This window comes from Ostrea edulis, chromosome 3 (genome assembly GCF_947568905.1).
Source record: "Ostrea edulis chromosome 3, xbOstEdul1.1, whole genome shotgun sequence".
Taxonomy (NCBI): domain Eukaryota; kingdom Metazoa; phylum Mollusca; class Bivalvia; order Ostreida; family Ostreidae; genus Ostrea; species Ostrea edulis.
In genome coordinates, this window is record NC_079166.1 from 49161225 (window position 1) to 49175160 (window position 13936).

A 13936-nucleotide genomic window follows, 5' to 3' on the forward strand; every position below is an offset into this window, starting at 1 on the left:
TTAAAATGAAGACAAGCACCTTTGTCTTTGACACCATATTACGATTCTTTACATAGTACAAATGAAACACAAACATGATAAATTGGGATTTAAAAAGTGTCATTTTCAGTCGTAAAGTCAATCGGCGGCCCCCAATCCCCTGCCTCCCCTGATTTAGAACCCTACTTACGGCCCTGTCCACAGTATCTACTTACATGTAGTGCTCAGACCCTTTCTATCAACCAATGGCCACAAAAATATCACGAGAAATGACCAGCATGCAATGCAGTTTCATATGACATTATAAATATTTATCAATGATTAGTTTTGTCAAAGTTTTCTTTATATAACATAACCGGAAATAAATTACAACAAAAAATGAAAACAAGAAATGATTACAAATAAATCCTATATTTCCAAACCTCATAAGCTTATCATTTAATGTTACATAACTTCAACCAATTAATCTAGACTTATAATGAAGTGGTCAAGAGGTAACGAACTCGACCCCAAATCAAGAGGTCCCAGGTTCATATCACATCATCACACAATTTTTTTTTAACTTGAAATTAAATTTCCTCTTTCTTGCATAAGAACAATCTCTTGCGTATCGAATCAATTGAGAGATATAAACACCAAGTACAAGTATGGGAAGTTGACAATGGAGAAGCTGAAATCATACCGTTTGCCATAATGTTGAGTTGTTAGTTTGTTGTTTATATCAATTTTCAATAAAATATCCAAGTACGAGGCAGATATGGAGGACTAAGTGGCGTCTTTTATTTCGAGTTCACAGGGATATATCGAATCGACATATGAATGAAAATGTTTATTGTTAATAGATAAAACGTCGTCGATAAATGCAAGGTGAAGATAACGAACAGTGATCAATCTCATAACTCCTATAAGCAATACAAATTAGATAGTTGGGCAAACACGGACCCCTGGACACACCAGAGGTGGGATCTAAATGTCGAGTTAAAGGCCACAGCAAGGAATTTTTTTTTCTTCTTATATAGAAGATTTTAAATAAATAATGCTTCATAAGAATATATAAAAATATATTCATCAGAAAATATAAAAACATGTCAGCTAACAAAGGGGCACAATTCGTGCCCATGGGAATTCCAGCAGACTGTTGAAAGACCTGATCATCGAAGACAATGGAGATATTGTCAATGAGGAACTCCTGAATATTTTTATTTCAACTTCAGAGTATTTGTGCGTGGAAACAGAGTGCATAGCAAGTTTCAGTTTGATTGATATGTGGCAGAAAAATGAAAATAGATTGATTGTATATTGTTTAACGTCACTCGAATTTTTCACTCTTACCGGTATTGGTGACCAGTACCGGTGAAGGGCTGCAAAATATCGGACTATGCTCAGCGCTTACAGCCGTTGAGCAGGGAGGGATCTTTATCGTGTTACACCTGCTGTCGCCTCTTACAACAAGCAAGGGACACTGAGGACCTACTCTAATTCGGATCCCTATGGGATCAAATAGAAACAGACAACCCCGAACAGACGGACAGGAGGATGAACGTACGTACAGATATCGCTGTACCATAATACGTCCCGTCTAAAGATGGGCGTCATTATAGTGCCCACTAGCTTTTTCTATCAAGTGCCCTAGGGACTTTGATATGTGGGTTATCAAATCAATAGAGTGGAGGATGCAGCCTTTAAAATGTCTTCACGGTGTCACACACACACATACACACGCACGCGTGTGCAGCACACAGACGTGAACGGTCCCGTTACTATATTCCCTCTCGCAATGAATTTGTAGAGATACCCTTTCATCCTGACCAGAAGTGTCTTTTCAACAAGAGTACCGCAAACGGTACATAATACGCCCGTGAAATGCTTACATAGGGTGTTTTTCTTGTGCTATAATTTGTATAACTTTGCTTCAGGTAGTATCAGCCATCATGAGGCTGTGACAAACTTTCATATCAACAAAGGGTCTTAGCTTAAAAATTGAGATTTCCTCAAAATGGACCAAGTTCAACAACCTGCAATTTTTTCAAAAATGGACGAAAATCAAAATCCTTCACCAGATGCACATCTTCAGTACCTATACAAACACTTTACAAAATAAGAAGGTCCTCACTTGAAAACTGTGGGAGGAGTTGGGCAGACAAATTATGTACCCTTCATAGAATATTAATTTCTAAATAAACTAAGTTCAACAACCTGTAATTTTCTCAAAAATTGCAGAAAATCAAAATCCATCCCACATGCACATCTTCAATACCCATACAAACACTCCACAAAATAAGAAGGCTCTCACTTGAAAACTGTGGGAGGAGTAGGGTGGACAAATTATGTACCCTCTATATAATAATTATTTCCAAATAAAGGGGCAAAACTCCTGGAAAAAAGGTCGAAATGGATCAAAATTGCCGTATGATCCAGAGTGACCCACAAAGAAGCTACACAGCAAGTTTCAGCATGATATGTGAAAGGAAAATGAAATTATAAAGAGAAAACCCCGAACAGACGGACAGACGTACAGACATCGCTGTACCATAATACGTCCCGTCTAAAGACGGGCGTATAAAAAATGATTCATACAAGACACTGTTTATTACATTAATGTAAGCACACGGAGAAACAATTTGAATTATACTGAATCCGCACGAGGAAGTTTTGACATTCATTTTCATTTCACGTACTAGTATATTTCTGTTGTTCCAAAGACGATCTCCTTACACCAGTTTTCAACCTGAAATAGAAAATAGTTATATGATTGTTAAAAATTGTAATTTAACACATCTGCTGATGCGGAACATTCTATTTGTACCATGCACTGTACTACTGTTGTGACATAATTGATTTACAGATGTGAAACTATGTTCATGTGGATATAAGAATTGATGATGTAACAATTATTATTATACCCCCGCAACAAGTTGGGGGGGGGGGGGGTATACTGGAATCGGGTTGTCCGTCTGTCTGTCCGTCCGTCCGCACTGGACAGCGAAGTAGCAATATGGTTTCCGGGCTCTAAAGCGTTATCCTTTCCACCTACAGTCACCATATTATACATATGGACTACCCATGGGATGAAGATGTTCCCTATTGATTTTGGGGTCAAAAGGTCAAAGGTCAAGCGCACTGGACATCGAAGTAGCAATATGGTTTCCGGGCTCTAAAGCGTTATCCTTTCCACCTACAGTCACCATATCATACATATGGACTACCCATGGGATGAAGATGTTCCCTATCGATTTTAGGGTCAAAAGGTCAAGCACACTGGACATCGAAGTTGCAATATGGTTTCCGGGCTTTAAAGCGTTATCCTTTCCACCTACAGTCACCATATCATACATATGGACTACCAATGGAATGAAGATGTTCCCTATCGATTTTGGGGTCAAAAGGTCAAAGGTCACACGCACTGGACATCGAAGTAGCAATATGGTTCGGTTTGTCATGCCATTTGTTTTTTACACTCAGAAAAGAGGTAGTTTATACCTATTACCAACACCCTTTGGGAGATTGGGGTAAGCGGGGGGTATTCTTAGTGAGCATTGCTCACAGTACCTCTTGTTATAAACTAAATTTTCCTTTTTACAGTTATCTACTGTAGTATTGGACACGAACACGACAAAAATGTTGGTCTCGAGAGAGATTTATCGATGAAACACTTGCAGGCTTGTATTTACGCGGGGGTGAAGGTTTGTGGATGCATACGGGAAAATGGACCATCGCAGGTACGAACAATCATGTACAATATAAACTGGCAAAACAAAACATATATCTGAATCCAATATAAGCAAATTTATGTACCGATATGTAACGATACTCTCCTGCGCGCTGACGTGTCTACAGAGCGTTCTGAAATCATACAGTGAAACGTAATAAATTCTAACTCACCTGATCCAAAGGCTCACGTGGCCTTTTCTGATCGAAATTTGGCCGGCGTCTGTTGTAATTGGGTTACCTATGTCATCAGGTTACCTGATTAAACTCAGGTGACCTATTTCGATTGGTCCGCGCCTGTCGTACGTTAACAATTGAATATTTAGAACCTCTTCTTGATAACCATTCCATTTTTTCCCCAAATGTTGATGTAAAGCATCTTTGGGACAAGGATGACGTTTAAAAATTGTAAATTTCTAGACTGCGAGATTAATTTGTTTAGGTAGCAGGGGACAGTTTCGCACTATAGGCCCGGTCAACTTTTTCAAAAAATGGAATTACCCTGTATTTGAAGTGATATTACATGTGTAAAAATGTATACAATAATTTTAGGATGCATGTCAAATGTAGCTGAGTGCTTAGTAAAAATGTTGATATACAACATGTAGGTGTCACCATGATTCCTAGCATATAGATGGGTGCAAATACGAAACTAAGACACGTGGTCAGTTGCTGAAGAAATTCCGGTGAAAACATGCAGGGTCTAGCAAAAGGTCTGTAGCTGTGAGGGAAGGTGGATGGCCCCATATGAGAGGTAGATTTTTGAGAAGGGCAGATAGGGTTCTTGATTGTGCACAGTGTCTAAATCCCCATGTTTGGTACTGTGATGGTGTGGGGGTGGTGCGGATTAGCCCAAATGAGGGAAAATCAAAGCAAAAAAGGGGAACCTGCTCAGAGCATGTTTTGTGCACCAGCACCAGTATTTATAGATTACATGTAATTTAGGGTCATAATTTATTAACTACACTAATATGAAATACAAGTATTGACATAAAAGGGAAATATGATTTTTCATTAGTCTGTCATAATCTGACTTTGGTGTATACCCCCTATCCACATGTTTCAAAACCAAAGAAACTGTCCCCTGCCACCTTACTTTTAAAAGTATTTGGTAATTCGTACCATTGTGAATTCGGATATGGTACATGTAAACAATACCGACAACGAAAAATAATATGATTTAATGCAAGAACACGATTAAAACACAAATTCAACACAACCAATTGCAATTAATAAACAAATGAATCTCGCACTAAAATCACCAATCCAAGACTGTTCTTCTGATACGAACGTTTTAAAATTTGATCTTGTAAACTTGACCTGAGTGATAGGGCTAACATATTTCATACACACGCCTCTCTACCTTGGGGCCACAAGATGGGGTCAGAATTTTTCATAGGAAGAAAGATCGGAGGGAAACCCGTTTAAAACTCACAACAGCTTAACTTCAGCTGTTCGTATGGTCACCGTCATGGAAGTGTTAAGTTCGAATGAGTCAAAGTGGCACACCTTGACTCATTCGAACTCAACACTTCAATGACGGTGACCATACGAACAGCTGAAGATAAAATTAACTCCACGTCCATGTAAAGTTATTAGAATTTTCCGTTGTAATTTCCACGGGTCATTTTCTAACACGTCCGAACTTTCATTGAAATGTTTATCATATCCTGGCATGAATTAAAAGATTTCATTTTATGTTTACTCGAATCACTCCGTTGTACATCAGCTTACATTACAAATGATTTGTGTGTTAAAAACGTACCTCATCTACACGTTACAAGTTGTTCATTGAATTAAAACCAAATATTAAATACTAAAGGAAGGAAAGCATTAGTTTCTATCATATCGCAGATTAGTACACCTAATGATGTAAATGGTCATGTTTATTATGATTGTACGCTTAAGCAATTAGTTCCTAACTTAGTGGGAGTATCAAGTGGGACCTTGCCTGGGGGTAGCTGCTGGAGACCATCTACAGATGTCTCGCTACATTTTACTGAGACTGGCGGAACTATACGGACTGAGAGTTACCCTGAAAGCCGCTCCAGTCAAGGGAGAGTCATTCTTTTCTGGTGGACATTTAAACTTCAGCATCAGAAAAATGAGGGAAGAAGGAGGAATCAAGTATGTGCGTTATCATTAAACCATTATCTGTATAAATGTCTTATAGTAAACATTATTAAAGTCTTTATTATCTGTATAAATGTCTTACAGTAAACATTGTTAAAGTCTTTATTATCTGTATAAATGTCTTACAGTAAACATGGTTAAAGTCTTTATTATCTGTATAAATGTCTTACAGTAAACATTGTTAAAGTCTCTCAGGAATGTGATATGAATTATATACATAATGATAAAAGCATCTTTGGAATAAACTATATCCATCATTTGATATTTTTAATGTTCATGCTTTCAGATTTATTCACCATGCAATTAAAGTAATGTCAAAATCCGACCAATGCCCTCTCCTGAAATTGTATGACCAAACTCTAGAAAAAGACAATACAGAGAGACTTTCCAACACTACAGGACATTGGCATCCTACACAGGATGATTTCCTTGTGGATGGGGAACACAAGGAATTCACGACAATTAGGATCCCTCCCCTTGTAGCAGCAGAGGGGCGGGGCTATCTGGAGGACCGCAGACCCCCGTCCTCTGTGGATCCATATGGCGCCTCTGCTGGACTTGTCCGCGCTTGCATTTTTGGTGACTTCCTGAAGCCAGGTTATGAGTCTCTCAAGGATCTGTCAGTATGGGATAAAGGCGCATCAGAGCTGGATTAATTCTATTTCAGCTGTCTGTGACGTTTTACTTATCATTTTTTGTTTTCCTAGACATGATTATCTCGATAATGTAGTATTTATGCCCCTAAATTAGTCATTGGAATTATATGCACTGGAATAAAGTACTCGCGTTTCATGCTCATTTCATTAACACTGCTTGTATTCAATCCTTGATATTTACATTTGCCAATGTGTTTCCTTATATGACAATCCGAATTTCAATTTTTGATGACATGAAGTTACGTGATCAAATTTTCTTACAATCATCGCTTCAAAGGTATTTGGGTCAATTGTACACGGCACTTTCACTTGGCTTCTTGCTATGATATCATAACGGCAGTAAAATTAAATACAAAACACGTATCAGAATATTTATATAGTTTATTTTGTAAACGGACAAGAATTTCATCAAGTAATAAAACATCAGAAACATAAAACTGAGTTGTTTTAGATTGTATTTTATATACTGTCTGTAAATAAAACTGCAACTTCTGCAATGAAAGGTGAAGATAGCGAACAGTGATGAATCTCACAACTCCCACAAGCAATACAAAATAGAGAGTTGGGCAAACACGGACCCCTGGATGTACCAGAAGTGGGATCAGGTGCCTAGGAAGAGTAAGCATCCCCTGTCGACCGGTCACATCTGCCGTGATCCCTTTATTTTGATCAGGTAAACGGAGTTATCCGTAATCAAAATAAGTGCATCAAGAATGGCCTAACAATCAGTATGAAATGCGCCAAACAAACGGTGATAGCTTGTATTGGCAAACTAGATTGTTATAGCGACCATTAAATTTGCGAAATGCTGACTTTAAACGAGACTGTTGAAACCCCTGCGCGATTAACTTGTTTGTCAGTAGCCTGCCTCGATTTAAAACTGATCATACGCAGAACAAGCCCTGGCGTATCGAATCATTTGAAGAGATATAAATACCATATGCTAGCGACAATGGAATTTTCGCTACATAAATATGGGAACATGGCAAATTCATAAGATGACTTTGATATTGGAAGTGAAGAAATGGAGTTAAGAGTTATAGGCCTTTTTACTTTATGATGATAACATGTTGTTTCTGTGAAACAGTCATCACGGCCATGAGCGAGGCTGTTCCAAGTCTCATAAAATTATGTTCACGTCAGGGCACCACAGGGATCCTAAAACAGAAAATTCTGAGTTAACAATAACTCTTTGTCAGTTCGTATTCATATTATATTACACACCCTGGATATAAAAGAAATAGCAATATACCTGCACTTCGTCTGATTTGTCGGTGTAATGCCATATACATCCACGATTCCTTTCGAAAACTTGCAAAAACTGAACAAGAGCTTATTATTAACTTGATTCATTTATCATCCGTCAATTTTCTCAGATCCCCTGAATTTCTGTCGAAATCTGTTTAATAATTGTGTTTTCATCGTCAAGTAGGCCAACGCCACAATTTCCTTATCGCCGATCGACCAAATCTTAAACCTGTTTTGGCGTTTGTATCTCTTCTTAAATCAAATAACACAGTCGGAATATTTCAAGAAAATGTTTTTTTCCCCAAAAAAATATTCATATTCTATATTGTCTTTAGAAGTTAGATATTTATTCGATAAAAATCTAACGAACTATTTCTTGTGTTCGCCAATTTCAACCATTTGCTACAAAAGTATGGAAGCTCGATAAGAACACATACCAAAATAGAAATATAAGAAAATAAGATAATTATCATTGTTCCGAGTTTTATTGAGATATGACATGGAGTTGGTACGTGATCAAATCTACTATAACACCTTTATGAAATTTGATAACGTGACCAACTCGTGTTATATCCAAATGAAACTAAAACAGGAGTACCACAAACGATACATACATATCATATACCCGTGAAAATGAAACTAAAACAAGAGTACCACAAACGGTACATAATATACCCTTGAAAATGCTTACATATGGTGTTTTTCATAAGCCATAATTTCTAGAACTTTGCTTCAGGTAGTATCATCCACCATATACTTTCTTTACATTGTATGAATAAAGGGTCTTAGCTTAAAACTATGACAAGAAGTAGATACACAAACCAAGAGTTCTGTGTGTAAAATATTTCCCCAAATTTGACGAAGTTCAACAACCTGTAAATATTTAAAACATCAAAGAAAATTAAAAGTTGTTGAGAATCAGGATCCTTGCACTATGCACATCTTCAAGTTATTTACAAAGACCCTAGCTTCTAAACTGTGAGGAGTTAAAGAACAAACAATTAATGTCCTTTATTTAATATAATATTTTCTCAAAACGGACAAAGTTAAACAATCTGTAATTGTCTCAAACTTGAAGAAAATCAAAACCATTGCCACATGCACATCTTGCATACCCATACAAAAAGTCTGTAAAAGAAGAAGTTTCTCACTTGAAAACCTAGGGAGGAGTTTACTAGACAATTCATGTACTATCCATGTAATATTTCCTCAAAACCGACTAAATTCAACAACCTGTAATATTCTCACAAATTGAAGAAATCAAAATCCTTGTCACATGCACATCTTCAATACCCATACAAACACTCTGTAAAACAAGATGGTTCTCACTTGTGGGAGGAGTTCGCCGGACAAATTATGAACCCTCCATATAACAATAGTTTTCAAATAAAGGGGCAAAACTCCTGCAAGAGAGATCAAAATTGCAATATGATCTAGAGTAATTCACAAAGAAGCTACATAGCAAGTTTCAGCTTGATATGTGACAGAGAAATGAAATTAATATCAAACCCCGAACGTACGGACAGACAGACGAAGGGACGTCATTATACAATAATACATCCCGTCTAAAGACGGGTGTATAAAAATGATATCTTATATCTTAAAAATCATCTAATTTCACATTTTGGAAGATGTATTTTAAAAGAGTCGGGGCGTTTACATGTACACAATGTGCTTACAAAAGTAGCAAATTAATTGTTGACACATAATGTAAATGGTACATTCATATTAACCGTTATAATTCAATATAGAATTTATGAAGTTGAAATTACTGCGCCATAACGGACTACAACACGGGTTTTAAATTTACATGGGAATGTATAGGACTTTACATTCTTTTAAAATCGTCTTCATATATTGGTCTGTAAATGTTAGCCTGTGCACAGTATAACCCTAGACCACAATTGGTAGATTGTATGTACTCTCGGGAATATCATATGGAGACGTCAACATTGCCTGTGAAAGGCCGCAAAATTTAAATGGCCACGAGGTGTTTGGTCTACTTTGTTACAAAGTATATTGTTTGGTAAAGCGGCTAGTGTACATGTATACTGAGCGTTGACCATAGTTGATAGTTCAGTATATGACAAGGTCAAGGCCTTGATCTTAAGAAGGAATACTACACCAGAGCATGGATGAAAAGTGAAGGATAAGTACAACAATATTTTGTTTTTACTTCAATTAGTCATAAAAATGCAGTTTTAGTAGAAAGTAATCAGAGAAAAAAAACCTGCTGGACTCGAAACAGCATTCTACAGATCAGCAGTTGACACAGATGTATAGTACACAAAGCTTGCAGACAAAAAAAAATCACAATTAAACATGTTAAATTTGCAAGAGAAGATTTATTTGATCAATGGTTGCGATATGATAGAATCATTGAGCATTTCAAAAACGTTCGGCAACTCATCCTGGAAGAAGATTTTAAAGCGTATGTTCAACAAGATTTGAGGATAGTTGAAAACTCTTGAGGACTCCGGAATTATATTAGTACATTCCCTCATAATAAGAATTTTTGGCATAATCTGAAACTAGAAGTATATCAAAAAGTTCAGACTCAGATAAAAAGAGTGCTTCAGTTGTCCCTTTACTCAGGTCCCCAGTTTCCACCTCACAGTGGTTCTACGTCCGGTCCAAGGTCCGGACGTTCTGAAGGTTCCTCTGGTGTAGGATCGCTTCCTACTTGTATATTGTAAAAAAAATATTACCTGCTTAGTGAATGTTTTAAGCTTAAGAGAAAAAATGACGACAGCCACACCCTTGTAGAGCATTTAGAAATGATAGGAAAGCCTTCGTGTCGTTTTGACACTCCTTATGTTCAGGGATCATCAAAGTCCTGCTCTATTAATTATATTGATGATTTCAAGCCATTTTATCTCGTAGAGTTGTCTCACTCAATGGCTCTATTGAAGTTAAACTTGTTCAGATTTTCAGAGATACTGGTGTTGCCCAGACCATGTTGTTGTGAATGTGTTGTCATTATGCAAACTTCTGCTGGCCATTCTGACCCATAACAATATCAGGGGAAGTTTTACACAAATTTTCTTCTTCAGAATCAAAATGGTACAGTTTGTCAAATCAATTATATATATAGGATGCAAACATCCTCATAAATTCAGGTTTGTTTAAACCAGGACCTCCAGGATCAGACCAGGAATGGGCCTCAATAGAGGTTTAAATATAGACATGGTAATAATATAAGAAATTTCTTTGAATAGGATTTTTGCCACTATTTTTATTGCTTGTAAATATGTATATAAATGTGGTGTTTTAAATCGTGCTGGTATTATTTTTCGATACAAAGCGTGCTTTAGTGATTAATTTGTATCGAAATTGCAAAAAGTCAGATATGCATATTCTCGTTGGAAATTTTCGCGCCATTAGTATGTGACGTCATACGTGTCAATCGTGGTGAAGCGAGAATTGTGAACAGCAGGCTATTAATGCAAATTCAACAATTACAAGTCCCATAATATTGTGTTCTACAACATATAACTGTAATAATCGGCACAAAAAAGAAGAGTTTCTTTACTTTTACCAATGAGGCAAGTCGGAGAAATTTTGGAAACTTAGAATTACTTCAAACCAACGGAACCTTCAATGACGAACCTACATATTGTATTTTAGCCCAATATAATTCATTATATCGACATTTCTGTTTACAAAATAGGCGCATTGTCCTTCAAATTGGACACAATAATAGAGACTGACTTCGAGAACTCTTATAGTCGACCAGGTATGGCATTGAGGCAATCAAAGTCGCCGCGGGTCTTACAATATATATGCACCTTTGAATTCATATGCAACGATATATTGGTTTATTTTCTTACAAGTTTCGTCTGCAGACGAGTAAACAAAAATGGCGGCCGGAGGAAGATTCCATATCGGGACGGACGATGAACTGGCCGCCATTCTTGGAGAAAAAGATGCAACCAACACAAAGAAGTTAACAAAAACGGCTGTTAATTGTTTTAATGATTAAACCTTGATTTCGCTAATCACTCGGAGAACTCGACGATGCCTTGGGAGAATTTTATATTTCTGCAAGAAACAAGAAAAGCGGATGGATCGAGGTTTAAAGAGTGCTCTGCAAAATATGCGGTATGGACTGAAAAGATACTTTAAGGAAAGAGAGATATTGACATTTTGTCTGATGTAGCTTTTGTGAAAAGTAATCAAGTGTTCGAAGGAGTTTCTGTTGATCTGAAACGCAAGGGTCTGGGCAAAATTGATCACCCTATATTTGCCATTCATCTACGAAAACCCTATAGTGGTGAAACACCAGTTTTCAACACACAGTCTATACCCAGATATGGGTTGCTAAGGAGAATTTGGTTCGAGCTACCCCTTTATTTGTGTTGGAGGGACAATGAGAATTTGCGGTCAAGTCAATGAGCAAAGAGAACTTTCGCCCTGGCAATAGATGACGCCGGGAGGCGGTATATTTACCAATGTAATGACACAAATCACGGAGTTGCATCAACTCAAGCAGTTACAGAGAGCAGAATCCAGGTATTGTAAATTAAATTACTCCGCGAATACAATCCAATATTGAAACTTTTGCGAATGTCTTATAGTTTTTTCACATTTATGGGGGAACTTTCTTTTTTCCGTTGCATATAAAAGTGGCAATTTCTTTGCAATGCATACAGTAAAATATCATAACGTGGTAAATGGATTAAAGCAAAACTATTGATATTTTCAGGGAATCCAAACTGTTCTGTGAATTTCCATGTATTGTACACCTCAAAACTTCAACCAGAGATATTATTTGACAATGCCCATGTGATTCCTACAATCTTGATGATGATTAACTGATTGTTTGACGTCACGTCGATAATTTTTCACCCATATTGAGATGTCACTAGTTGTAGGTAAACAATCACAAATTCGGACCTATGCAAGAAGCCAGTTTCTGAGATCCAACCTTCGCATTTCTATCGTTATGATGCAGATAATCCGAGATCATCTCCAGCTTTATGGAATTATAGTACATGTAATGAGTCTACAAAATACGCCTCTTTCGTATGGCCTAAACGTATCATTGCTGTTTCGACGTCTTTAGAAAATATCTCCTTGGAAATTTTATCGCTCTGCTTGTCAAATCTTCCACGTGTATAGTTATAAACTGGTTTTACTTTCTCTTGTTACGTCTAGCCAATTACGGCAGATTCGTTATAAATTATACATTGACTGTATTATCTAAAGATATAACCAGATCTTTTGTCATGGTCTTTGTAATACTAGCTTTTTCTTTCACTAAAGCTTTAAAATTTTGAAATGAACACTTAACCCACTTACTGGATAATTTTGATTTTTCTGTAAGACGGTGAATATTCTGTGAGTATCATCATTGTCTGAGTGTTAGCGGGTTCATTATTCCTGTCGCTTGTCTTGTCCATCCTGACTGACTGTAACGGTATCTTCTACTTCCTCATGGATGTCATCATCTGGGACTGGTGGCTCAATAATAAACAACGACTCGATAGAAACAATGGCATCACTATTACAGTGTATCTCTTCATGTATTGTCAATTGGTTAAGTTTTGAGTGATGCTAAAAATTCATCGTCCAACAATGATACTACTGTCAATGGTAAACAACAAAACACCATCAATATCATTATCAATATCTTTTTTTTTCTTCGAAGAATGTGCTTTGGTAAATCATAGTGCACTAGAGTTCTCAGAGTTTATTTGGAAGAGGATACTTTATCTCCACATCAAAGGAGATCCGTTTCTCTGCACTTTGCCTCGTATTGGGGCTGACTAAAAGAGTTGTAGATTTGTCCTTTTTTCTAATATATATATATATAGTAATCTTCATACAATTCTAAGTTTAGATGGAACGCTGGTAAAACAAAATTGAAACGAAAATAGACACTGCATTTATTTCGTTAAATGTCCCTTGTTTTAGCATATCCTGAAGTGTAGTCTATTCTTGTCCAAAAAGTTTCGTTGCTTCTTCAATGCCCCCAGACCCACTCTACGGTTGATGGTGTTTCCTGTTACCAAACATGTTTTTCCCAACTGATGTCACTTATCATTACGTTGTTTCCAAGACAGGCGGAAAAAAAATCGTAAACATTTCCTTTACAGTTACATACCTATTGGATTTACGATAGCAGAGGAATAGAAACAGTAATTATTATATTCCAGCAAATGATCCAAACAATTTTCTGCCCTGAAATTACTAGTTTTAAGACTGCTTAT

General features: G+C 36.8%; 1 protein-coding gene across 2 annotated transcripts in view; it reads left to right on the top strand.

Moving 5' to 3' along the window:
• Positions 1-6907, top strand: part of LOC125677243 (glutamine synthetase-like) — a 25141-nt gene extending 18234 nt beyond the window's left edge. For both annotated transcript variants that reach the window (XM_048915251.2, XM_048915250.2), the window contains exons 5-7: positions 3562-3698; positions 5615-5814; positions 6107-6907. In XM_048915251.2, the coding sequence (XP_048771208.2) occupies positions 3562-3698; positions 5615-5814; positions 6107-6476 (707 nt within the window). In that variant the 3' untranslated portion in view covers positions 6477-6907. The remainder of the gene's footprint in view (positions 1-3561; positions 3699-5614; positions 5815-6106) is intronic.
• The last annotated feature ends 7029 nt before the right edge of the window (positions 6908-13936 follow it).